Here is a 26,332-nt window from a genome sequence, read left to right on the forward strand (position 1 = left end):
TTAGCGCCACCGTTTGAACAGGAGTAAGAATCAGGGCTTTTCCTTCTCATAGAAAAAAAAACGCACCAAAACAAATAAACCTAACTAACTTACAGAGACTTAAATTCTCTAAATCAATTTAGCTACTTTTATAAACTCAGTTGCAGCACAACTAAATATTTCACTTCTTAGTGACATTGGTATCTGATCACTTCATTTTGAGCTTTCCAACATAATATTTTCCACTGTTTCTGTCAGCTGAAAATGATCACACAAGAATGTGGTAATTTATATTGACTCATTCTCATCCTTGCTCCACTTGCTTCCTCCATTTGCTTTTTTCTTCCGCTTTGTAATACCTTTCGTTTCTGTTTTATCTATCACTCAATGTGGTTTCCCTTTGTTGCATTGTTTGAACAGTTATCAGCATTTTAATATCCACAAACTGCTGAATGTGGAACCCATATAAACTTAACTAACATCCCCATCCCCCCAGCCAGACAACAGGGCTTGCCCAATATACTTATGAGACTGTAGACACTTCAATACTGCACATGAATGCTCATTCTCGTCCCGACAACATCCCTGTGTATAGTTAATCAAACAAAACGTTAGGCTGCCACAATCCTTCTGGAATCATAAAGGTATTAAATCAGCCACCAGATAGCTTAACCTTGGTTAACCTCTATTTTATGGGCCCACATCCAGCACACAAAGATGACAGAGGCGCCGTTGCCTACATCGGGTCTGTGACGAGAACGATATCTCACTTCCTCAATCATGTTTTGTGGTTTTTGACAGAACTGAAGACGTGCCTGCTCTGCTGCTCAGTTCTCAGTGGTTTCAAGGTGCCAGCAGCGATGGCAGACACATCGTCTTCTCTTCCGCTGCAGCAACTCATCTCAACTATCAACACCAGGCGTTTACCAGTGGTTCTCCAGGTCTGCTCTGGCATCTACTTCCAAGGTCGGCTCCTTTATCTATTACCGTTCTTTTGTTTAAGCCGTTTAGCCAGATGAAACAATGGTTGCGTTTCAGTATTGTCCTTGTTGATTGTCTTGCTTTCTGTTGTGGTTCATGCTGAATCATACACAGAGGCCACTGTGTTTCAAAAAGTTAATTGTTGATAACTAAACCGCAGACCTCTAAGTTAAAATGCTTGTTATATGTATAGGTTATTTGTTTACATTATATTTATCCAAGTGATAAACAGAACACTTTATCACTTACGTATGTAGTGTGTGTCTGAAGAAAGAGCTAAATTAAAAGGATTCTTGTTGTAACAATGCGGTTGGGTGTTCACCTCGGCTCTCCCAGGGTCGGTGTACGAGCTGTGGGGGAGTGAGGTGTGCTTCTCCACCGGAGACCTGGTAAAGGTCACTGGCCTCATGCTCATGTCTGTCACCTGTGAAGACATCACCAGCAATCAGAAGTCTGAGCTGCCAATTAATCATAAAGGTATAGGACGTGAGGACAAGGTTTATAACATTCTCCTATTGTTGTTTTAATGATGTTTGGCCCATATTATATTATAATAATAGCGATAGGGCTAAAAACTAAAACGACCATTATTAATAATAGGTCCTAATTAATCGTAATAATTGCATTGGCACATCATAGCTTGGCCTTCTGTTTGTACACAGAACAACATGACATCAAAATGTGTTACGGAATATGGATTACAGTTCCAGATAATTAATCAATAATCAATAAAAATGATTTATATTTTGTTCACTTATCCATTGGTTTAAACTACTGAGCTCTTCATTCTCTCCAGGCCTGTTCAAGCAGTTCCCGGAAGGGCGGCGCTACCAATCGCTGAAGGACATGTTAGTTGTGAGGGCTCAGGAGACAGGAGAACCCTGCCTGCCCTTCTCTTTCATCAGCCGCTATGAGCTGATCCTGGACGACGTGGTGGTGGGTCCTGGGACGGTGATGGTGGCTCTCTCGGTGGAGGGGTCCAAGGGGAAGGGACGGACAGGGAGGATGCTGTGCCGAATGAACGGCTCCCAGGGGGGCTCCATCGGGGTGGTCGTACCGCTCAGCTGCCAGGGGGAGTACTACGAGTGCTTCTCCCTGCAGGACATCGTGTCCAGGGCCGAGCTGTGCAGCAGCCGCTTCTGCAGTGTGGAGGCCAAAGAGGGGGCGGATCGACCCCTGATCTTCTTCCCCATTTACGAGGTGGAGGCCCGCATGCACCGTAAGCAACGCCGGGGAGGGGGGGGGGATGATGTGAGGTTATGGGTTAAAGCTTATTATGGGGCTTTGGGGTTGTGCGTTGTAGAGGGGTGCTTATACTGTGATAGCATATTGTGTGTAAAGTGTGGATAGTACACTACGAGCAACCCAGTATAATAGTATATAACCCACAACAAATATGTGATGAATAAGAATTATAATGATACAGAACAGCCTCCCAATGAAAATTCCTAAACGGACTCTTGGTTTACAATATGACCTGCTAATTATGAACGCATTAGGTAACACGTCTAACTGTCTACCGTGATCGCCTCTCTTGCCCGCTCAACAGTGCGCAAGGAAACTGTGAGGTTCCCCTCCAGTCTGGAGATGGATGTGGTGGAGGTGGCAGACCAGCAAGAGGACATGGCCTTCATCTCCCCACTCACCCTGGACGAGCTCCTCCCCATGCTCGACGACACCTTCCCCGCCACGGTCCGAATCCTGGAGACCCCGACGCTGGATCATCTGGTGCGCTCCGGCTGGGTGGAAGAGCTCCGCGAGGACCAGGAGCTGGTCCTGCACAGCAAGGGCCCCGTCACCATGGCTCTGTTCTCCAGCGCCCGGAGGATCAAGCGGCAGTACTTCCTGGTGTCTGAGGGATACGGGGGCAGGTTTCGCAGGAGGCCCCGGGAGTTCCTGTCCGTGTTCGAGATGTACGTGGCATCCACCCAGGCGCCGGGCCTCAGGGTCATCGTGACGTCCATCCAGGAGGCAGAGGACGACATGAGTGGCCTGGTCGTGGGGGAGGAGCTGGAGGTCATTGGTTACCACAAAGGAGGCCAGGAGCCGAACCCCAAGCAGAACGCCGACGTGCTCATCTGTCGGCGCATCGAGGAGCTCAGTGATGATGAGCAGGAGGAAGAGGGCAGCTCTTCCCCTGCTGCAACTCTCGAGCTGCCTCTGCACTGGCACGGTTTCTTCAGGGAGGTGATCTCCAACAATAAGAAGTACAAGATCAAGGAATTGTGTCAGCAGTTCTCTCTGCCGCTGAACGTCAAGGTGGCGAGCCGAGACGCCGACATGGCGTCCGATCCTCTGTACGGGATCTCCTCCCTTCGCCTGGAGGGCCTAACCGTGGAGACCTGCATCCAGGCCAGCTTCCCGACCAGCCCCGAGCTCTGCTTCACCATCCCCACTCGCTGTCTCTCCATGGTCATCTATTTTACCCAGCATTCCCTACCTTGGCCCAGAGACGAGCCACCTGTTGTTCACGTGGACACGGTTACAGAGGTGACAGAGTCTTTCTACCTGGACAACTGCAGGCTGATATATTCCCAGAAGCCGCCACCACCAAGACCACCGAAGAACAATTTGTCATCGGCCGGCAAAGTAACGCCAAAACCATGCAACCCAGAGCCTCTTGCAGAATCTCATCCAGCTCGGTCATCGAATGGCAGTGAGCGCGGTGAGGTATTGAGGAGGCCAAGTGCCGACTGCAAAGCCAAAGTGCCTCTCCCACTGCCTAAGGTAACCCTCGCACTAAAGAATGTTTTAAGCGTGTTTCTGGTTTGTTGCTCCAGCAGCATAGAGGGATGATTTAGCTCTGATATGTCATTTAAAGTTGAAAGTCAGGGGTCACAAGTTTAGGTCTGGTAAATGATTTGGAACAGAGTGGAGCAAAAGTTTTAAAAAAAAATAACTAAGTGAAAAAAGACCCAATTCAAAGAATAATTACACATCAATATCATGCATAACTATAAATACTACAATTTGTTTAGGACTTGCAGGCCTACATCATGATCACAATGACTGTAATTTAGGAAGCATTGGAATATTAGTTATGTCATTACAATGTTTTTTTGGTCGTTGTTTAGCAATTAATTGTGAAATTATTTGTGATTATGGGAATACATTTTTGTGTTTGAAACTACTACATGCTTCATGCTTGAACGGGCAAAACATCGTTTTCTTAAGCCTAGGTTACGGTATATTTCAATCATTGTGTGTTTTACAGTGCTTAAAATCTCTTCAGTCCTCTTCATGGGGCAGAGTGTCGCATGATCTATTCTCGTGAACAAGACCTTGGTGACTCCCCGCGGGGAAGGAAAATTAAATAAAACGCTAGACCGATGGTTTCCAATAATCCTTGTTTGTATGATATTCAATCAGTTATGCAGACTCTCCATGATGTTTTGCAGGAGCCGTGGAAACCAGCCCTCCCCTCTCCGACGCCGCCTCCCAAACCCCTGCAGTCCGTCAAGCCGCAAGGTAACCCCTGTGAGGCGTAACTAAGGCCGTTTCTCAATTGACGTTCTCGTCTGTACTTGTGTACTTGCGTTCTCGTGAAACGTCATCAGTGGTAGCCCGAGTACTGTTTCAATTCCAAGTACGCGAGTACTATCGTAAAACCCGTGTGTGTTCTCGATGCGTTCTCGATGAGGCCGTTCCACCGAGGATGCATCGGAGGTGACTTGTGTGGACTTGGGACCGTTAAATGTCCCAGGATGCATTTTGCATTCCAATGTTTTAAAATATTAGTATGTAAGCTAAAATAATAGGCTATATATAGGAACATTTTACATATATAACAAAAATGTAGGCCTATTCATTCAAAATATTGACATACTATTTTAAAATTAAAGAGGCTGGGGTTTTGTGTTATATAATTTGTTTATATTGTATTCGTCGCTGATAGAGGAAACCCATCGCAACGGCAACGAAAATCCCGGTCGGATCCATCCGATCGTGTGTGTGTGTTTCTATTCTAATCAGTGTAATTTCTCGCTCATTCGTAATTATTATATCAATAGCCTACTCTCCAACTACATAGGCAGTTAGGCACGCGCATCTACCCTACATATAAAAAGTTGTTTGTATAGCTTATACACACGACAAGCATATCTTTTCATTTATATTCATTTAAAATATTAACATACTATTTTAAAATGAAAGAGGCTGGGGTTTAGTTTTATATAATTTATTTATATTGTTCAGTGAGGCCGTAAAACAGTTAACAGAGCTGAGGTGGTGACGTCATCGAGTCCACTGCTATTCCAATTGCAGGTGCGTACTCGCGTCCTCGGAAGTCTGTACTTGGAAGTCCGGACTTGCCAAGTAGGCCTACGCACTTCCAAGTCCGCGAGTCCGTAGTTCGCGTACTTAGTATTGAGAAACGGCATAACTCAAGGAAAGAGGGGGCTTTCTTCTGTACACTCATGAACCGTCTCGTGAACTTCAGAGCTGTTCAACTCTTTAATGGCTTATTCCCCTTCGTGTTTGTAACTAGTGTGAGAATCAGTCTGTTATCATCTACAACCAAATACTTAAACTATCGCTACTTATAGCATACGTAATACCTGCCCATCCTGAGCCCAATTTGAATTATTTCTAATGCATGATGGACAATACATGCCAATGCAGTTCCGACTGTTCACAACATTTATCCTTGCGTTATACCAATGTACTGCACATTTATACTTCCCATCTGTCCAATGTCACCAGGTGATGTCCAGTCTGATGACAGTGACCATGACTACGAGTCTGCTGACTTGCTGGACACAATCAAGAAAATGCAAGAGTTTGTTGTGTATTGAGGCCGATTTGCATCAGGCCCGTGAGAAAAGGTTGCTTTATTCCCCTGAGGAGCTGAACGACTTCTAAAGAATCCTTTTCAGTTTCCTGTTAAATGCTGACTGCTAAGAATGTACATCACCTTCACATGGTTAGTCTTGTATCAGTTGCTTCAGTAATAAAATTAAGCTTGCAAAGGCATACAATGATTTGTCCCTGAGGATCATCGCTTTCTGAACTGAACTGAAGCACACTCTTGAGTATGAAAGTAATAAAATATACAAATAAAGATTGTTTTAAGCCTTTTAATTGGGGTGGGGTGGGGAGAGAGACAACATTTGAGAGACAAATACAGGAAATCATTTTTTTTCAACATTATAAAAAGATACAAAATGCTTGGTTAAGAGCACCAAGCCACATACAAGATTAATAATAACAGGAAGTCACTAACCAGGGCTGTGTTGCACCTAGGCGTAATTAACTGAAAAAAAACACCAGTTCAACAGGATGTGTGAGGCGCTACTCACCAACGATTGAGCCCATACACAAAAAAGCTACAAGCAACACGGAACAGTGCAGACACCGTCGTCAACTTCACACGCATAGAATACATTTCTTTTACGTATAGAGAAAGCAAGTCACTCTATGCAGATCATTTCTTATACACGTCAACCCGTTCACATGGTCGGTGCCCTCTAGTCAGTCTATACACAATTATATATATTAGAAGTACTGCAGGTTTACTCGTCACCGTCTGTCGACTTGAAGTGGTCCTCATCGATGGTGGAGAATATGTGGCCTTCATTGCTCAGGAACTCCACCGCTTGCCTGTGGACAGGACGTAGGTGAGAAGCAGTTGGACACTTTCAAAATAAGCATTCAACAACACAAATATTGATACATCTCACCGCTGATCTACAGGGGAAAATAAATGTGGAAATTATAAGTTTACATTAAAAAAAAAAACAATAGGTTAATCAAAGATTGCCCAATAAGTTAAAAGTTAAAAACGAGAAGTATACTTCGTCAGGGTCTCTACTAAGGTGTAGTTAGTTCTTACTTGATGACAACCAGGCTCATCCCACTCAGTCTCTGTTTGAGGTCCTGCAGGCTGATGCCCTGAGCATCCTGACTGCTCCGGATCAGACGCAGCACCTGGCCAGAGGAAGACAACACAGCACATTACGACAAGACTTGCATCTAAATATGGCTCAATACGATGGAGTGGCACGTTATGTTTGAGGTCATACTTGACCTTTGCTACACCAAAACTTTAACTAAACCGCAGACCTTCCTGAGGTTGGCAAGGGAAACCAGCAACAGCGAATCAATTTGCAGCGATAAAAAAATACTATAACCACATTTCTTTGCTTTCAACCCGATTTGTCAACACCATTGGGGGGAGAGGGGGTTTCACCTGGTTCTGATTGGGACTAAGGCCGTTTGTGGAGTTGTCGTTGGCACCAGAGTACCCTCCAGTCTCCTCCATGCTCCCAGGCCGTGCGTTGACCATGCTGTTGCTGTTCATGCCTACTCCAACTTGACCCCCACCCATCTGAGACACAACAACAGTCACAAGACAATACTGACAGTATTGGCAATATTTAACCCTACACTACAGGCCTTATGAGAACCGCAGTCACAAACTTGGAAGACTAAGAAAATCATAGAAGGTAAATCATATCGTCGGATCAGACCCCCGACATCAGTAATCAATTCTTTAAATTATCAACTTTGCACCAATAGTTAAATCAAAATCAAATCATCTTAAAACAAATGTATTAAAATCATTTTAGGGTTAGGGAAACTTTAATTTCATCGGTAACAACCCAATGTAATGGACATGGCAGTAGCAAGATGGAGGATAAACCACACTTTCAATCCAGGTTGGAGCGTAAGGGGAGCCTGAATTAATTCCATTTTCCACAAGCTCTTGCTAGCATGGACACCAAGACATGGGTTTCAGTTAAACATTGACCATTTTGGTGGTGCTGCGGGTCCAAGTTTAAGATTAACAGGCACTGCTGGTTGACGGTTGAATGTCAACAGCACATTGTGTTAACGACAACGGACCACTGGTATTAGCGATGAACTCACCGTGCTGGAGGCCTTGCTCAGTGCCATGTGGGCCTGAACCACCTCAAGCATGTGGGAAGTGATCTCATTCAGGTCCTCGACCTGCCTGATGCTGAACGCCACCACAGACCTGTGATTCTAGCAGACCAGACAGACAGCAAAAGAGAGGGAGAGGAATGGAGCATGTGAAAGAAAGAAAGAGGAAGTTCACTTGTTAACTTCTTGTTAACTAACCTCTTTCTCAGCCGCAATGTACACACAAGTGTTATCCTTCTGCTAAATTAAATACTTAGAATGATGACATTTGCAGCACAAAGAACTAGGGGTACATGATAATTATCGGGCCGATAATATAACTTATTACGTCATTCCGATAAGTCTGATATCATGACGAATTGCCCCGATAACATAGCCTATATCATTTCAGTGCCCCGCTCCCACTAACGCTAAATGAAAGGTCTTATTGTAACCCTAAAAGTACACATCATACCATCAATTACAATACATGAGTTCACAGCTGCACGCGTATATAGAAAATGTTTATTATTATGTTACACGTTTCCTGTTGTCGGCTCCCAGACCGTAGTCTAGAGCACAGGGGAGACGTCGATGTTCTCTCGGGGCTAATACCATTCCCTTTGACCGGCAGTGGGTCTGCTTATAGGTCGGAATATGGTCGGAATGAAGCGGCCGCCGATTATTGAAAGGCTGTGTACTTTAGGGATGTCACGAGAACCGATACTTCGGTACCAAGTCGATACCAAAATTCAAAAAACGTGACGGTACTCGTTTTTCTTAGTACCGTAGGTACCGTAGGTACCGAGGACGCAATTCCTCTGGACGTCACGTGGGCAGCATATACACCTACACGGGAACATGGAAGACGGCAGCTGCAGCGAGTGCGACGGCTCCGCCTCGACTCGTCGATAAAAAGAATAACAAGAGTCGCGTCTGGAAGTACTTTGCGTTTGGAACGCTGCGCCGCCCGACTGTTTCAGACGGGACCCGTTTCAATGTTGCGCTTCTAAACACGCATGGTACGACTGCGTTCGGCATCACTTACATGATGTTGTTTTGATTGAAGATCGGCAGGTTGTAGTAGGTGCGGCGGTGAATGTGTGCGTGCGTGTGCGCGTGTGCGTGTGTGTTGCGAGCGTATGCAATTTCAAAGTAAACAAACCAACTCAAAGCCGATGCATGCATCCAAAATTATTCGTTCAAAACCAAATAAACAAAACAAAAACAGCGTTGCTTATTCGCTTCAAATACTTTTTCTTTTCAAAACTTGGTTAATTAATACGGCGCGGTACCGAGCAGTTGAAAACAATGTTGGCGTCTCCTGTGGCTGCCTTGCGCACCTAGGTTATATTACTTAATATTAGGTTGGAAGTTATGTTTTAAACCCCGCCATGCACGTAAGTGTAAACGCCAGCCGCATAGCTGCATGACTGCCTGCTTTCAGCGCGTATTATTCTTTTTTAAATTATTATTACTTGAACGCTACATGCCACTGTTCTTTTTTTGTAATGTTAATAGTGGTTTATTTTTATTCATTACTTGAACGCTACATGCCAGTGCCACTGTTTTTTGGAATGTTTAAATGTTTTTAATAAATAAAGTAGATGGGATTTATTGTTTTGTTTTTGACCGTGGTATCGAATTGGGTATCGAGAATTGTGGAATTTCACAGGTATTGGTATCGACTACTAAATTTCTGGTATCGTGACATCCCTAGTTTAAGTACATGGGATTTATTGTTTTATTTTTGTTTTTTGCCGTGGTATCGAAATGGTATCGAGAATCGTGGATTTTCACTGGTATTGGTACCGACTTCTAAATATTTGGTATCGTGACATCCCTAGTGTACTTTATTCTTAGTTTCACTAACTTTACAGTACACATTTGCAGACACAACCAGACTCGTTCATTACTTCACTAAACTGACACACGCTACCGCTCGCTCTCCTCGCTCGTCCACTCACACACCCACTGCCATTCTCGCTCGCACACACATGCGCTAACTCTCATAACACTTATTATTGACAACAGTTAGCTGAACATTATAGGGTCCTGGCTAGGCCTGCACGATATGAGGAAAATCTGCGATGTGCGATACCATTGTTCAATATTGCGATGACGATATGACTTGCGATAAATAAACTGGGCCCCTCCGATTAACCCATGAGACCCTCTGAAAGCCTCAAAAGCAAAATTTGAAGGGGGTCTCAAATTTCGTCCAAAAAAAAAAAATTAACATTATATAAACATTTATTCACGAATATGTTAGATTTTTTGCCAAGCGGAGCCAGCCAGTCCTGTGCGCGTATGCAAATTAGCCATTAGCCAAATATTATGATGTCAAAGATTATTAATATGTGTGAAACTGCATAGAAATAGCGTGTGGATTGTGGAAACATTTTTTTTTCCATAGGGCTGCATGAATGAAGTAGCCTATAGTAGGCTATGCCATGCGTTAAAATAATAATAGCCTAATAACAATACTACATTCAAGCAAAGTAGGCCTATATTCCAGGCTTCCAAAACAAAATCTAGTTTTAGGGTAAATGATTGGTTAAATGATTTGGGAAAGAACAGCTGATACAGCGGTAAGTTGTAGTAGGCCTACTTTTAAATCAATGCATCTGCAAACACCGTACAGCAAACACATATGTTCTTGACCCAGACATCGTGTACAAGCCCATTACTTTTATGATTGAGTATTTGATCGTGAGAAAACAGTTTTACCGCGAGTGAGTGTTTAAAAGAATGAATGAATGCGGGTGATGCTTGGTGCGCGTGTGTGTGCGCGCCCATCTGTCTAAACACACGCAAATTAAACACGGAACGCATAATGCAGTCCATGGCGATGTATATTAACAGGGGGACACATGCATATTATGAACAGAAGTCGATAACGATAATGTATACAATACTGGTAACAAACGATGTTTGTTAATGTATTGCCGCATATCATTAAATAGACCCACAGTTGCGGCCATCGAGGACCGCGTCCGCATATCATATGTTTTAAGTTGTCTTTGCCGCAATTTACATGACGAATCAGTGTTTCTGAAGTTGGAGAAGAAAACGCTATTCCATGTGTTAATTATGTATATTATTTGGCCATAAACTGAGCCATTTGAAGTTTGAAATTCACGTGGTCATGCATCTGTCTCAGCGGAGAATGCAAACGCGCTGTCAAAATATCAACTCGCCATGTCAAAATGCGCTGGCTCTTAAAGGGGATGGGAGATGCCACTCTCAAAAAGCTCATTTATCAAAGCTCAAAGCTCATTTATCTCTCCGTCATAATAGCAACAGCGCCATAGAACCGCGCTTGAGGCGGAACTTTTTCCGGATTCCGCCTACGAAAAACATAGTCGCGACCGGGGAACATAGAACCCGGGGAACATAGGTACGCTCCCGCCGACGGCTAGCTGGGGCTTCATCTGATTGGCCAAATGGTGTGAATGCATGGCGCATGTATCCAGGGCTCCATCTGATAGGTCAAATGTTCGCATGCTGAGTGTGAATGCATGGCGCGTGTAAATAAAATGATTTTTCTTATTCATCGCGTTTCAGGCATCTTTTGCGATGTGTTAATCGCGCATGTTCATATCGCGATGACGATGAAAATACGATTTATCGGTCAGCCCTAGTCCTGGCCTTCCACTCCCTGTTTTCTCAGTTAAACACAGAAATCAACTACATTCGTCCCAGTGTTTGTTAGATGTGAAATGAAGCAAAAAAAGATGCTCTCTTCCTCCGGTAACGCAGCCGTTTGCGATGCCTTTCTTATTTGTCGTTTCTTCTATTTGTCTGTGACTCATGCTCCAATCTTTCATCGATCGATACGAATGTTGTGGATGCAACGGAATATATGATGCATCGATGCAACAACATTTAAGATGATCGCGATGAGTTCTGCCTATTCTGCCTCAGTTGCTGCGGTCAGACCAAAACACACCTGAGTGACAGGAGCGGTCGTGGACCCTACGTCATATCCCGCCCCTTGCAAGTCCGCCCCCCTAAACCCCCTGTTGATTCTACTGATGTCTGAGCAACAATGTCATGATCTTAGGTCATGATCATATATATTTATATGTGTGTGTGTTATCGGTATCGGCCTTTAGGAGCTGAAAGTTATCGTTATCAGTTTTTAAAAAAAGTTATCGTGCATCCCTACAAAGAACTTAATACCATGGCAAATGAGATGGAGCGTACCTGGAAAGAACGGAGGTTTCCTGACACTTTGACGTAGGTTCCAGGGGGCAGGACGGTGCTGTCCATACTGGGATCCTAACACACACACACGATAATGCTGAAGGAGCTTATTCTCTCACAAACAATAATGTTGAGGCTAATTTAACACACACACACACACACACACACACACACACACACACACACACACACACACACACACACACACACACACACACACACACACACACACACACACACACACACACACACACACACACACACACACTTAAGAGGAAAAGAGAAGCAAGGGTAGCAGTGACCCACAGGCTGGTGGAAGGTGTGAACCACCAATTCTCTTTGACTGAAGTAGAATAAATGAGGAACTATTCTGAAACGTAAGGGTAGCCAACACATTGAGGAAGACCAACACTGCTCAGGGTACAGGATTGACCGACAGGATATTTTTAAGACAGTGGAAATAGCAAAAGGAGCAGGATCATTGTAGTGATGAGCCCTGGAATCCCAGCCAGGTAGTGGGTTTCATCCCAAAAGCCCACAGCCTACCTGTAGACTTCCTGAAGTAAGATGCGGCTTTTTTTTCGACTTGGACATTTACATTCGAATGTACTGGGATGATGAAATGTTTTTATTTATGGACTGGTGATTAAATATTGCCACATTAGTTTAACCTGAATCCTTAAAATGCAGTGATGGCTCAATTCTTTGCCGTATAAGATTTAGAGAGAAACTGATTGTCCCACCCCCTCTCACCTCTGTGTCCACCCACTGCTTGACGTCCATGGGAGCGGCCGTCATGTCGTCCACCTTGTACTGGATGTTGGTCATGGACTTGTCTGTGCTTCTGATTAGGCCTACAATAGTAATCTGAAACAAACACGTCAAACGTAAGTTCTTGGTGCACAGTAAGAGCAAGAGCTGGGAACTGGGAATCGAGTCACAAAATGGGGATCTTGCGACTTGACTTGGAATCATCACTTGTCAAACTTTAATTTCATAAGACTTTACTGCTTCGAGACTATAGTCTCTTGAGACTTGAAAGCAAGAAGAATCTAAAGAATGAATGCATTGTTTGTTGTGCTGTTGCTGGATGCATAAAGGGGAAACTCTGCATCGCTATTATCATCTCAGCCTGATGGCCACTAAATGACCAAATTAGCTGGCCACAGACTCTGAAGCATGTCAGGTAGCCCGCTAGACATGCAAGGACTTGACCGGGACCACCTCATTGTTTCCCCCGGTTAAGCACGGTTATTTCAGCAGCCCATCAGTTACCATCACTAGACACACTTTCACTGCTGGTTGTCCCTTTTACTTCCAGCTTAAGATCGCTTTATTATGTATCGTAAATATCTGGTGAATAACCTATATCCAATTTCTTTCTCACTCAAAAAACATTACCCGTTTTCCAATATTCCAAACGTTATGGCCTCAGACACCGAGGCTGATCAATACAAGTTCAGCTGTGCATCCCACCTAGTAGGGTTGTGCCGATGGACGATGTCATCGTCCATCGTGATGGCTGAACGACATCACGATGGAGAGCCACCATCGTGATGCCCCCCCCCCACCAGATACACACTAATCCTCCTAGTCTCTTCTATAGTTAACCTAGAAACTTCGCAGGGATTGCTCTGTAAATTAAATTAAGAATATAACTAAAGCATATGCATGCTATTTTAAATACGGTAGCCTATGCCAGCGACGTGACTACCGTGATCTGATCGCATTTCTCAAGGCAGATTACAGTGCCATGTCGCCAAACTATGACTGTGCAGCTGGAGAAAATGTACAGCGAAGCAGCAGCCTCTCTCCGTGAGATCCTGTCCTTAACGGAGAAAGTTGCCATCACCACCGATGCTTGGACAGCGTTGACTACGGAGGCGTACGTGACCGAGACCGTTCACTTTTTTACTGACTGGGTTGTGCAGAGAGCGATCCTGTAGACCCGCTCAATGCCAGAGAGGCACACTGTGGAATACATGAATTTGTTTACAAATATTTATTTAAAAACTAAAATATCTGTTTTAGTGCGTGTGTGTTAAATTAAATGGTTTTATATCTTAAACAAATTCCGTTGCAAATAGGAGGCGCGCAGCATCAATATCCTAACTAAAAAAAGTAAGTCGGCCAACACATTTTGCAGATTGTAAATTGTCATAAAACATTGTAAACATTCACGATCCTGCTCTGTGATATTTTGTTTATCATCATTTCTATTAACTTCTGCGAGGTGCATAAAGTGATCATGTAGATCGGTCGTCTGCCCGTCTATTGCTCGTATCGCACATGAGCAGATCTTGCACACAACGTCAGTCATGTCATGAAATGACTGAATACATCTTGTACTTGCTTAGCAGTAATCGATAACACCTACTGTGAATTCTCTGCACCACAGTAGGCTAGTGGAGTGATGCGAAACAGTTTTACCTGAGCAACCTCCACCTCTCCGACCCTGAAGGCCTCTTCCGCCTGGCTGGCAGACATCAGCTGCGACACCGTGCATGGCACAATCTGGTTGGTGCGCGTTCTCTAGTAAAGACACACACACACAGTTCATTATCAATACCTTCAGTCACAATGACTACCCCAATATCAGAGTTTAAACGACTACTAATTGTGTTTGATGTTGGTATTTAGAGGTCGAGGTGAAATGACTGACCGCCTTCTTCTCTCCTCCCTGGCTCAGAGATGGTGAGGCGAAGCCGCCGGGGGACTGGTTGTACCCACCTCCGATGCTGCTAGATTCACTGAATCCACCTAGGGTAAAGTAGTAATATACACACACACAATGTAAAATAGGCCACATCAGCCGTGTATAACCTTTAAAGCTGCTGTTCACAAAGTGGGCTATGTTCATTGACTGCTGGCTATGCTAAAAGTAACGTTAATAAAAGAAAAGAGCCTGACTAGCTAACGCTAGGAGCGCTCATTTTGGCCAACCAAAGTGGGCAACAGTGCTAAAAACAACTCACCCTGGTTCCACATGATGTTAACACTCCGTAAAAACGATATTAGCGTTACAAGTAACGTGTTATAGTGTTTAAAATACTATAATAACGGCGGGTCAAGAAATGAACACAGGGCTATAGACTGCTTGGAGAATTCCGCGGGTTAACTTAACAGTTTACCACGCATGCGTCTCGCTGAAGTCCCGCGAAAGCAGTTGGCCAATCAGACACGAGGACCCGATGTAAACACTTACGACACCGCCGCCGGTGGCTGGAGACCGCAATCGCAACATGTGTCTAATAATACTGTCATTCTGTTGAATTTGACGCATCCATATCTGTAGCCTACTAGAACCACCTAGAGGTGGACTGTGGACGTATTTATTCGTCAATGGCGTTGTTCGTTTTATTGACCTATTGTAAAGTCAATCATGTGTCTAATGTGAATGGTTAATCTTAGCTTCATCTTATCTTAACTTTATAGACTAGGGTGAGTAACGTTCCAGGAGGAGACGAAGTGGCTGTCGTCAATAAGTTAAAAACGATTTGCCTAGAGTCGGACATGGCCATGTTTAAAGGTGTTTTCTTCCTTCTGTGTTTATTTCTTGAATATCAAGGGACTCTTACCTTGTCAGGTGAGTAAACTTAAACAATAGTAGTCCTGCTTTTATGTGTTTTGTTTGTGTAACCACCTAGGGGATATTCATCGCAGCGACGGCATTTGCTGTATGCTTGTAAATGTGCGATTCCAGGTACCTTCTGGCACATCACGGACCAGCACTGGGACCCAACCTATGAGCTGGGAGGTAAACCCGAGGCTGTGTGCGCGTCCAGCGGACAGCGTCCCGCGGTCAACGCAGGGCCGTTTGGAGATTATGCTTGTGACTCACCATGGCACCTCATCAACTCATCGGTGTACTACATGAAGCAGATCATGCCAGACCCCGACTTCATACTCTGGACAGGGTATGATTTATATTGAAACCTCTGCTTAGCGGAATGCTCATCTAGATTCAGTCAACATCTAACAGAAAGCAAGTTCCGGACTTGTGTGCTGTCAGTCCGTCCTAGTATCGCAGTATTTTGTGTCAATACAGTGACGAGTAATAACAGACTACGACGATATCACTGCACTGACCTCCTTCTGCCCTCCAGCGATGACACGCCACACGTGCCAGATCAGGACCTGGGGGTAGAGAAGGTTCTCGATATCGTGAGGAACCTCACGCACATCATAAAGAAAGTCTTCCCAAGTCAGTGAAATAACTGCTGTAGCACGGTTTCCCCTGCTGAATTCCCTAAATATTGTTGACCTGAAAGTTAACAGGTAAGTGTAAGCCTATCCTACCATCCTTTTTATTTTATTTTTTTCAGATACCAAAGTGTACTCGGCTCTAGGTAACCATGACTACCATCCCAAAAGCCAGTTTCCCACCTCGAGTAGCCACATCTACCAACAAATAGCCGAGATGTGGAGCGACTGGCTGGAGCCATCGTCCCGAGTCACCTTTGAAAAAGGTGGACACACACACACACACACACACACACACACACACACACACACACACACACACACACACACACACACACACACACACACACACACACACACACACGTTATTTGTATATATTTTGTAACTTTCCTTTTGTAGGTGGCTATTACACAGAGAGGTTGCTGAACCAGACGGGGTATCGGATCATGGTACTGAACACTAACCTCTACTACGACCAGAACAAGCTGACGGACAACATGGTAGATCCGGCGGGGCAGTTTCACTGGGCCGAGCAAGTTCTCACGGAGGCGGCCCGGAACAAAGAGAGGGTAGCTACTTGCTTACTTTAGTCATCTACATTTAAATGTATGTATTTCACTTTTTTCTTCACTTCAACTCTTCTCATTCTTTCAGTAAACTACTGGCTGACAAGTGTGTTTTTCTGAAGACATAATATAATATGATATAATATAATAGTACGAAAAAACTGTCCCTTGGGTCTTCAAAAGCTGATGTAGCTTTTGATTTGATGAGGACTTAATGTGTATACAGGTCAAGATGAGTTGTTTAATTTAGTGAAATGTTTACTTTTGCCATGAGTAATCTTATCAGTTATGAATCTTACTGCATATTGGTTTTCCCACTACCACTACTACACAATACCACTTTCATCTTTCAGGTGTACATTATTGGCCACGTTCCTCCAGGGTTCTTTGAGAAGAAGCGGAGCAAGCCGTGGTTCAGGCCAGAGTTTAACCAGCGCTACGTGGACATGGTGCAGAAGCACCATTCAGTCATCCAGGGACAGTTCTTTGGCCATCACCACACCGACACCTTCAGAATGTTCTACGACTCCGACGGTACATGTACACAACTCACATGTGCACACACACACACACACACACACACACACACACACACACACACACACACACACACACACACACACACACACACACACACACACACACACACACACACACACACACACACACACACACACACACACACACACACACACACACGGCAGTTGGTTTGCTGCTTTTCACCTCATGTTTTAACATGTTTTCCTGTTTCTATGATAAGAAAACCTTTGGATACAGATTAATTGACATAAATAGACCAACACTTTACACACAAATGTTATTTTACTATTTAACTGTAGCAGAGGCTTATCCAAGGTTAGTTTTGACACAGAGTTTTCTGCTAAGAAGTCATTGGGGAGGGGGTAGCAGTCAGGGCATCTTACTCCAAGAGGGCCACAGTTGTGATGACATTGGGGTCAAACCCAGAACCTCTCACCTGGGAGTCACCCACCTTTACCACTAGAATATATTCTTTCCCACGTTTTGACACCAAAGGCAAAATCTAAATCCATTTGTGAAAAACATAAATCATTAAATGCAGTTCATCTTGAAATTGTTGGATTGAAATGTAGTATTAGGCCCACGTGTAGTTATTATTGATTGCTATTGTGTTGTATAACGACACCCGTGTTGTGCTGCAGACCATCCCATCAGCACCATGTTCCTGAGCCCTGGCGTGACCCCCTGGAAGACCACCCTGCCGGGGGTCAAAGACGGAGCAAACAACCCCGGGATCCGTAGCATCGAGTACGACTCCCAGACCCTGCTGGTCCAAGTAAGACACCCTGAGAGGAACTTTGTTGTGACATCCAGTCTGAAAGACATCTTAGCGATGACACCCACACCACAGAACACATGTGATCAATGGCCCCCACCCTGGAGAACACCTCAGTACTGACACATGGCAATGTGCCGTTAGTGCAATAACGTTACAACATTACCGCCACAACAAAATAACAAAATATTGCAATGGATAAACCCAAATTAGAATTTGCAGCCGTCTAGCACTACCATGTCCATTCTATAATGAAACCCTCCTTGTATATCTATGCTCTCATATCTTCTCAAATACAACCAAGTGCTGCAGTTGATGACACGTTAACCCCCCGTTTTCCACCAGGACCTGGTGACCTACTACCTGAACCTGACGCGCTCCAACCTGGGCCGGGGCGGCTGGGAGAAGGAGTACCGCCTGACAGAGAGCTTCAGGGTCCCGGACGCGTCGCCGCACTCCATGCACCGGGTGCTGCAGCGCATGGCCGACGACCGCTGCTACCTCCAGAAGTACTACGACTTCAACTCTGTCAGCTACGACCTGAGCACGTGCGACGCCGCGTGCCGCGTGGACCACGTGTGCGCCGCCCGAGCGGTGGAGTTCAACGACTACAGAGACTGCTTGGACAAGGAAGGGGCGGGCGTTGTCCACGGCGCCTCGACGACCTTGCTCGTTTCCATGGCGATAAGCGCGTTTTGGTGGAGTTGGTGAGGAGCCGCCGATTGATGACGAGGTTCCAAGGATATTTAGACGGTGTTGAATGAGTTAGTATAATGTAAATATTGTGATATTGGATTAAATACCTTTTTGGGTTAACACAAGCTTACCCCAGATTTGTTGGACTGAGGCTTGTAGTAAAATGTTTTCAGAATGGACAAAGCAACCTTTGACTTGTTATACTTTGGTTGGTTTTTGATAACCCTTAATGACTATTGTGTCAATTAAATTCAGAAGCTGTTAAACTTTATAATCAACCTTTAACTATCAATGTCACAAACCGAATTACTGAGTCCATGTAGACTGGCATATATATTAATAAAATACTTTATTGTTATTCGTGACCAACGAAAATCACTGCCAGTAATGCCATACAATGATCAGTTCTCAATTATATGAGGGTTTCCATCATTCATGTACCTCATTAAAAATATCTAATGAGTTTTTAAGGTTGAGAAGTTTCAGAAGATAAATAGCTGGACTTTGTGCTGTGAAAGGCCCATTAGCTAAGTCTTATCATTGAGCAACTGATAAACTACCAGTAGGGCACCAACCCCCTCTTATCCTGCATAGCTGATTGGCTGAGGAGGGTCACAAGACCAAGATCTGTTTTACTGAGGTGTAGGGCTCCATGGCTGCCTCCAGGGCCCTGCGGTAGTCGCCCAGCTCCACCTGGTTACACATGGGGGCGCTCAGCTTCCCCTGGCGGATCAGGGTGCAAAGTTCATCCAGCATGTCTCTGAAAGGCTTCTCATCTTGAAGAAAGAAAAGAAATGCAGGAAAAGGGCTGTCACAGAGGGATTTCCAAATAAAAAAGAATTCACGTACTACTATGGAAGGCTTTTCATCTAGAAGGAAATGAAGGAGAGGGGGGTGGCAGGCTAAATCTAAATCACCCTTGGACTGATTAAAAATATTTTTTTGATATATATATATATTATATTTTTTATTTTTAGTAGTGGACAGAACTGGACGATGGAGGACAGAACTCAGAATCTTTCATGTGGGAGTCAGACACCCTTCTAGCAAACACCTTGTCCTGCCCCCCAGAATAGTGGGGCAGGATTGGTGGTTGTAATAAACTAGAAATTAAATTACACAACTAATCCAATGTATACAGGGGGCTTGATACGTACCGTGCGCATGGTTCGCCTTCCACTGGGTGACCCAGAAGCCCCTCACCTTCACATCCTTGAAAATTAGAGCGCCCTGGAGAACACAATGACTCTTTGGTAAAGCCATGATCGACAATCATCTTTGAACAGAGAACGCTTCAACCACCGCGGCTGCCATCTACAGAATTTAAAACATATTGTTTACTAGATCACAAAATGACATATTCATCCGCAGCATCATACAAATGTGACTCATTTAAACTGGAACACATAAAAGGACTTATGAGGAGTGATCTGCTAGATCCGATCACAAAAGTTGTTTCGAAATGAAAAGTGTAACCGAGGCGTAAGACGTGTTGTTACGGTAACTAAACAGAACTAGTGGACGGGAGCGCTCACCACAGGGATGGTGACGGGGCGCTTGGACATCCCCCCGTACGTCACCATGGTCCCTCCATGCCTGGACACAAAACCACCGGGCAATTACACCCATACTTAAAATACATATAAAAACATTTAGATTTTTGAACAGCCTTTTTGTTTACATAATGTATACATATCGACATCTCTTCAAAACTATAGCCTCCTACAGTCCATATTGTGATATGGACTGTAGGGGGCTCTATAGGGACTCTGTGTCTCCCTCAAGGGGAAATCAGCAAAATTTTCACACTAAATTGAGGGTAAGTTGGTTGAGACCTTATAACACATCCATGATTGAGACTCACTTTAAGTGTCGCAGAAGTTCTGTAGCGCTTTTGCCCCCGACTCCATTCAGGGCAAGTTTGGGTTTGGGGCAGGTCTAAAGTGGGATAAAATAATCATATTATAAGATAGTATAGGGCTGTGCAATTAATCTAATTTTGATCACGATTTCGATTCTTGGGTCAAACGATCTCCAAATTAATAAAATCGAGTTGGAACGATTCTTTTGAAGAAAAAAAACTTCAATTCTGAAGTTCAAGACAAGTTCATTTCAGTGAGTTCTGAGTATGATGGGCCAGGCCAGTCCTTCCAGCCTTAATACATTACTGGATCAATTTACAGAATGCAATTTGTTGAGTCTCATTTACACGTTAGATAAAAAATGTGTCTGCACTAAACACAAAAGTTAATTTAAGTTTATTTAAGTTGTTCTGTCTTATTTGCTTTTCTAGTATATTTATTTTATTCATTGAAAGTTTTATAGAAATTACAGAACAGCTGGATACATATTTATTTGTACATTATTTTCAATTTGAACATTTTTTTATTTGAACATTTTGTGTAGTTTAAGAATTTTTTTTTTCACTCTGTTACAGTGAGGTTTTTTTGCCGAAATGCTGAATAAATGCATTTTATTTTCAAACTCAAAAAGAATCGTTTGAAGAATCGTGATTTCAATCTTGACCAAAAAAATCGTGATTCTCATTTTTTCCAAAATCGAGCAGCCCTAAGATAGTATAATTATTCAAGCATACATCATCATTGAATCACATTCCTCCTATGTGTTGTCCCGCGCCTATGTTGCATTATTCGGTAGATGGGCGTTGGATGTGGTTTGTCATTGTGTTGGTCGGTTTCCGTAGGGGTCACTGACCTTTAACAGCTCCTGCATTTGTGGTAGTCTCAGTGCTTCCTCTGTGATCACATGGCTGGCACCCATCGCCTTCAGCCTGTCACTGAGCTGGTTAAACTGTGGCCTAGACCCAGAGACAGATATAGAGTATTATAAAGGGGGAGCAGCTAGATGGACATTTCTTGTCATTTTTAAATTATTCATTTGTTTCTTGTGCGTGTGAGTGTGTGTACGATGTACCTGTCTCTGACAATGTTAATGGTAGTGAGCCCCCTGGCGGCAGCGATCTGTATTACAGCCTGACCAACTCCACTGTTGGCAGCATTCTGAATAACGGTGTCCCCTGATTAGGAAATTAAACCATCAACCCACTGACTTTATTAATTTGGTCTCTCTATCAGCACATGGCATGAACTCAACAAAAACGTCTTTATTTCTAAATTTTACAAAAACATCGGATAAGATCATCCCAGACTGGAAATGTGGGACTTATTCCTTCCTTTTCATTCCTTCCACAGGCTGTCCTTTCATATATGGGCAACTTAAAGCCTTTTGTGTACGTCAAATCGAACATTAGTCCCTTTAATTTCCCCTCTGTACATTCTTCTGACTCCCGCACATTTCCCATCTGGGGTTAAACTAATAACCATTTCTTATTATCACAGTCATCAATAATCCATACATAACAGTGTCGTTGCTGCTGTGTGTGGACTACCTGCTTGGAGCTCCTGGAAGTCAGAGAGCATGCGTAGAGCGGTGCAGGGGTTAACACTGAGCGTAGCAGCCAACAGCAGAGGGATGTCACTGGGTAGAGGGATGAGACTCTTCTCATTCACCACCGCCGCTGTGCGCCACGTGCCTGTTCAAGACATCAACATACAATCCATACACTCTGTTAGCAACGCACTGAAATACCAGCATGAAACGTTTGCCGGCTGAAATGTTATCAATGTTGTGCTATACGGTAGCAGTTGAAATGGCCGTATTTCTCAGTAAAAGCTATCTTTTTAATGTTAATGCATCATGTTCCGACATTATTAATTAATTACGAATGGTGTTTTTATTGACATCAAGTCGTTTTGTGAACAGAACCAAGTTATGTCACCTAGACCGGCGTCTTTCGGGATAACCCAGTCTCCGGGTTTCAATGACGTCACATGGCAACCCACCTCCACGACCTGAGCGACCCCCTCGTTGCCGCCAACGGCAGGGAGCTCCGGGAGGATGGCGTATGTACCTAAGAGGGGAATAAGTATAAAAGTACTAAGTAGGAGTGTCTAAGAATTTTAATTTATATTTATAGTTTTAGTCACAGTTGCAGACCTAGCTGTAGCCAATATATCGAAAAGCGGACGGAAGGCCATGCAAAATCCTGTCAGTTCTACATACAGCTTTTATAGAGCTACCTTGAACCATGTTGATATCTGCCGGGTTAATTGGGGCCGCCAGCATCTTGACGTGAACATCATTTGCACCTACAGAGGGTAGCTCTAGGCTCTCTAACCTGGCAACCAATAAACGCAAGTTATACACGTCTCGTTCACAGGTTACGCAGTTTCCACATCGATACATAATTCCATACAGAGTTGAGTTAAAAAACACAACAAATTTGCATGAACAGGTGCAGGTCATAGTATACTTACTCCACCACTTGAGACGGCTCGCCGTGTCTTCTGAACATCAGGGCCGAGCATCCCCCGGACGCGGACCGAGAGTGCACCCCCCTCGGGCCCGGCAAGCATGGCACTTGTCGTTTGAGAACAACGCTTGAGAAGTTTCGGAAGTTTGTCCGAGTCTCCGCACACTGCCTTAGAAAAACGCTCAGTAGCAGAGAGGACTTCATGACACCGATTCCCACACGGAGGGTATTACGGGTTGGAAAGTAGTCGTCACTTCCGCGTCCGATATGAGTTTTGCTCTAATGAAGTGCTCTTTTTTTTCTTTATAATATTATAGGACCAGTCGCTCTCATCTGATGTGTGATTGATCCTATTCAGTCAAAAATCCACCCAATTTAATTCAGACAAGGATCCTCTGACGAGTGTTTGGAAGTTCATTGTCATGTGATCAAAATCTGTAAAAAGGGGCGGGTAAAAAACTGATTTAGCAGAAGGGTATAACATTTTATTAAGCAGTGCAGAGGGATGGTAGACACGGATGATAAAACAACACAACACTTGATGACAAATATTCGAGGACATTCAAAAATAAATGTATATTAAACGTTGCTTGCTGATGCAAAAGCAATGCTAAATAAAATGTCTTAATTTTCAACTCTTAATTGATTTGAAGTATAACATAGAAGGAGGAACTCTCTCTAAACCAAATACGCCCGGTAAGTTTTGCTTCCTATTCCCTGTGGGTGAATTCCTCCAAACTGTAATGACATAAGGTCACCCAGGCAGGCTAGGGCGGGGGAGTACAATATCAGTGGCAATAAAGAGGGGATTTTATTCTCAAAAGGCTAAGCAGCTCATTCCAGCTGCTCTTTCCCTTGTTCTTGGTTTCCTAATTTCTTCAAGTCTAAATAAGGTGGCTTAAGCACCTACAACTGTCGGTGAGGCATCCTGAGAAATGCAGTAGGCCTATGTGCAACAGTGGCCATTGTGTGACGTGGCAGGCGATCTTGTGTCAATGTTGCACCCCTCTACTACATGTTCCTTTTTCCTTTTTTTTTCCCCAAGTCTGACATTCTTAGCAGGGCAAATGAGGACCAGAAGGCATCACTGAGGGTCAGGGCATCTGCGTTTCCATGTAGTTGTCCAGGCCTTTGACAACTAAATGTAATGGGATGGATTCTTAAGAACCACCCTGCAGTTTTTTTTATCCGCCAATCAGTCACTAGAGTGAACCTCCTTCCAAGCATGTAGTATATGAGTTTTCGGGGCCCATTTTATGGCTAGGCACTCTTCCCTACTGTAGCATAGTGATCTGCAGTCTCCACTTTGCCCCCGGAGGGCCACAAAGTTGACATGCAGGGGGGCTGGCAAACTCGACTCTGGATATTGGCTCATCAGACTTTTCACACTGAGATATGGACCCACTCGCCACAGCAAAAGCATTGGGGAGACTATGGGTTCAGGAGGCCATGTTGTTGCACAGGTTGACTATAAACTCTTTGTTGGACCAGGGTCTCAATGGCTGCAAGGCTTATCTTGTGTGGTTCTTAGTCTCTCAAATAAATGTGTGCATTTGGGAACAGGAAGTAAGCCCATTTCGGAAAGTCCCAATTAATTGAAATATTGCGGCATGCTTAACTTTGTATGGCCATTGCGGCTCAGTATCATTTCCTTTAGCTATCATAGTCTTGAGCAATCCTGGCCTATAAATCTTGAAATGCTTTCAGTTCCTCATCTGTCATGCCCAGTTTAGGGATTTAATCACCTGCCTTGGGCTTGGAACTTGTTAACTGTTGAAGCTAATGCTGTTTTTAGTTGGTTAGCCTTTATAGTTTGTGCAACAAGGCTGCATTTGTTTCTTGCTTACACCTGCTGGGTCTCGTGGCTTCATTGAGATTTGGTGGTTGTTTGTGTCAAAAAGAAGAGTAAATTCCTCAATATCTTCACTGCCAATTAACCACACTTAAACCTTGGCGCCTTCTATCTGTATGCTCTCTGCCTCTTCCTTCTTTTATCTGGCTTTCCTCACATTTTCAAGCTCTGCTTCAATTAGGTTGAAGCAGAGCTGTCTATGCGGTAAGACCGGCCATTTTGTGATTTGACAAATCTATCCTATATGGGATTGTAGCACCCCTCTACCACATGTCCCCTTATGAGGCCACACAACCATTCAGTTCCAGGAATTTCTGATGCAGAAAGTGGTTGTACTTAGATATAGCCAAGTGATAAAATGTACATGTATTGTCACCAAATAATGATAACTATTGTCCACATTTCCCAGGGTAAATCATAGATATAAACAAATACAAATCAAATGCTACACAACCAGCAGCACAACATCCTGAGATCATACAGGTATGATCACATCCTTTATCCTGCTTTATCCATGTTGCATGTTCTCGTCATGACGACCGCCTGGATGTAGGCCAATCAAGAACAAGGGCAATGTATAATAAACCTCTGTAGAACTGACCTCTCGTAAATTAAAAAAAAAAATCAATCTTGTGTGATCTATGAACTTCTTCTGAACTTTACCTTATCTTACCAATCAAGACAGTCTACATCTGAAACCGATTGTCATGCAACTAAAAGCCTGGACAGAACAGATTGTACAAAGTCAGAGTTGAGTTTATTTCCAGTGGACAATCGTCAAACACAGGTTTACACCTTGTAAAAAACAGGACGCCAAGAGACTTTAGAAAATGTTTATATATTTATTATGAAATGGAGATCTTTACATCATGAAGGATAACCATACAGAATAATCTTAATGCTGTTAACCCTTGAAATACCTGAGCTCAAGTCAAACGTAGCTTTATGTAAGTAAACATTGATACATTCTTCAGTATTAAATGCACATTTTTCGGAAATCCGCTCAGCCTACCTACATTCCAAACATCACCAAATATCACTAATGATAGAGCTGAGAGTCAAACAAAATTAATACAAAGTACACACAAAACTCAATGTGGGTGTGACAGGTCCGCTGCTCATGAAATGGTTTTGTTTGAGCACAAAGCCATATCCTGCTGCAACCCTTTTAGCAACACCCATCATTTTAATCACAACACATCACTGGGGAGTCAAAGAGGACCATCCCTCATTAGAAACATTTGTCAGACTTTCGAAATTCTACCTGATACCCATGGAACAATATTGCAAACTTTAAAACATTCTTTTTCGTCACTTCTGTCAAACTCAAATTGAA

At 43.7% G+C, this 26,332-nt stretch overlaps 4 protein-coding genes across 4 annotated transcripts; 2 read left to right on the plus strand and 2 right to left on the minus strand.

Annotated features, from left to right (window-relative positions):
• The first annotated feature begins 790 nt into the window (after positions 1-790).
• Positions 791-6,016, plus strand: themis2 (thymocyte selection associated family member 2). Its single transcript, XM_084472257.1, has 6 exons — positions 791-945; positions 1,297-1,437; positions 1,757-2,179; positions 2,510-3,687; positions 4,359-4,428; positions 5,662-6,016. Exons 1-6 carry the CDS (start codon positions 840-842, stop codon positions 5,751-5,753), a joined length of 2,010 nt encoding a protein of 669 aa, XP_084328383.1. The 5' UTR covers positions 791-839; the 3' UTR covers positions 5,754-6,016.
• A 5-nt stretch (positions 6,017-6,021) lies between these two features.
• Positions 6,022-15,140, minus strand: rpa2 (replication protein A2). Its single transcript, XM_084472258.1, has 9 exons — positions 15,006-15,140; positions 14,693-14,790; positions 14,461-14,562; positions 12,784-12,897; positions 12,031-12,105; positions 7,828-7,944; positions 7,148-7,285; positions 6,791-6,885; positions 6,022-6,558 (listed from the first exon to the last, which is right to left on the minus strand). The coding sequence occupies exons 1-9, from the start codon at positions 15,016-15,018 to the stop codon at positions 6,471-6,473; spliced, it is 840 nt and encodes a 279-aa protein (XP_084328384.1). The 5' UTR covers positions 15,019-15,140; the 3' UTR covers positions 6,022-6,470.
• Positions 15,141-15,381: 241 nt separating this feature from the next.
• Positions 15,382-19,103, plus strand: smpdl3b (sphingomyelin phosphodiesterase acid like 3B). Its single transcript, XM_084471290.1, has 8 exons — positions 15,382-15,616; positions 15,734-15,947; positions 16,137-16,234; positions 16,356-16,499; positions 16,634-16,803; positions 17,154-17,334; positions 17,982-18,115; positions 18,461-19,103. The coding sequence occupies exons 1-8, from the start codon at positions 15,544-15,546 to the stop codon at positions 18,824-18,826; spliced, it is 1,380 nt and encodes a 459-aa protein (XP_084327416.1). The 5' UTR covers positions 15,382-15,543; the 3' UTR covers positions 18,827-19,103.
• A 40-nt stretch (positions 19,104-19,143) lies between these two features.
• On the minus strand, positions 19,144-23,352 carry mecr (mitochondrial trans-2-enoyl-CoA reductase). The gene is made up of 10 exons (XM_084472283.1): positions 23,149-23,352; positions 22,912-23,009; positions 22,611-22,742; positions 22,221-22,364; positions 21,746-21,848; positions 21,527-21,629; positions 20,676-20,749; positions 20,347-20,407; positions 19,969-20,041; positions 19,144-19,587 (listed from the first exon to the last, which is right to left on the minus strand). Exons 1-10 carry the CDS (start codon positions 23,346-23,348, stop codon positions 19,424-19,426), a joined length of 1,152 nt encoding a protein of 383 aa, XP_084328409.1. The 5' UTR covers positions 23,349-23,352; the 3' UTR covers positions 19,144-19,423.
• Positions 23,353-26,332: the final 2,980 nt, after the last annotated feature.

Source organism: Micromesistius poutassou (genome assembly GCF_964030765.1).
Source record: "Micromesistius poutassou genome assembly, chromosome: 8".
Taxonomy (NCBI): Eukaryota; Metazoa; Chordata; class Actinopteri; order Gadiformes; family Gadidae; genus Micromesistius; species Micromesistius poutassou.

Coding starts and splice junctions, on each gene's coding strand:
- smpdl3b (XM_084471290.1), top strand. CDS start 15,544: ATGGCCATGTTTAAAGGTGTTTTCTTCCTTCTGTGTTTATTTCTTGAA. Junction 16,235..16,355: donor CATAAAGAAAGTCTTCCCAA/GTCAGTGAAATA, acceptor TATTTTTTTCAG/ATACCAAAGTGTACTCGGCT. Junction 16,500..16,633: donor CCGAGTCACCTTTGAAAAAG/GTGGACACACAC, acceptor TTCCTTTTGTAG/GTGGCTATTACACAGAGAGG.
- mecr (XM_084472283.1), bottom strand. CDS start 23,348: ATGAAGTCCTCTCTGCTACTGAGCGTTTTTCTAAGGCAGTGTGCGGAG. Junction 21,630..21,745: donor ATTAACATTGTCAGAGACAG/GTACATCGTACA, acceptor CTCTGGGTCTAG/GCCACAGTTTAACCAGCTCA. Junction 20,042..20,346: donor GCCCCGTCACCATCCCTGTG/GTGAGCGCTCCC, acceptor TGTGTTCTCCAG/GGCGCTCTAATTTTCAAGGA.
- themis2 (XM_084472257.1), top strand. CDS start 840: ATGGCAGACACATCGTCTTCTCTTCCGCTGCAGCAACTCATCTCAACT. Junction 1,438..1,756: donor GCTGCCAATTAATCATAAAG/GTATAGGACGTG, acceptor CATTCTCTCCAG/GCCTGTTCAAGCAGTTCCCG. Junction 2,180..2,509: donor GGTGGAGGCCCGCATGCACC/GTAAGCAACGCC, acceptor CCCGCTCAACAG/TGCGCAAGGAAACTGTGAGG.
- rpa2 (XM_084472258.1), bottom strand. Junction 7,286..7,827: donor TGAGCAAGGCCTCCAGCACG/GTGAGTTCATCG, acceptor GTTGTGTCTCAG/ATGGGTGGGGGTCAAGTTGG. Junction 6,559..6,790: donor ATGAGCCTGGTTGTCATCAA/GTAAGAACTAAC, acceptor TCCTGTCCACAG/GCAAGCGGTGGAGTTCCTGA.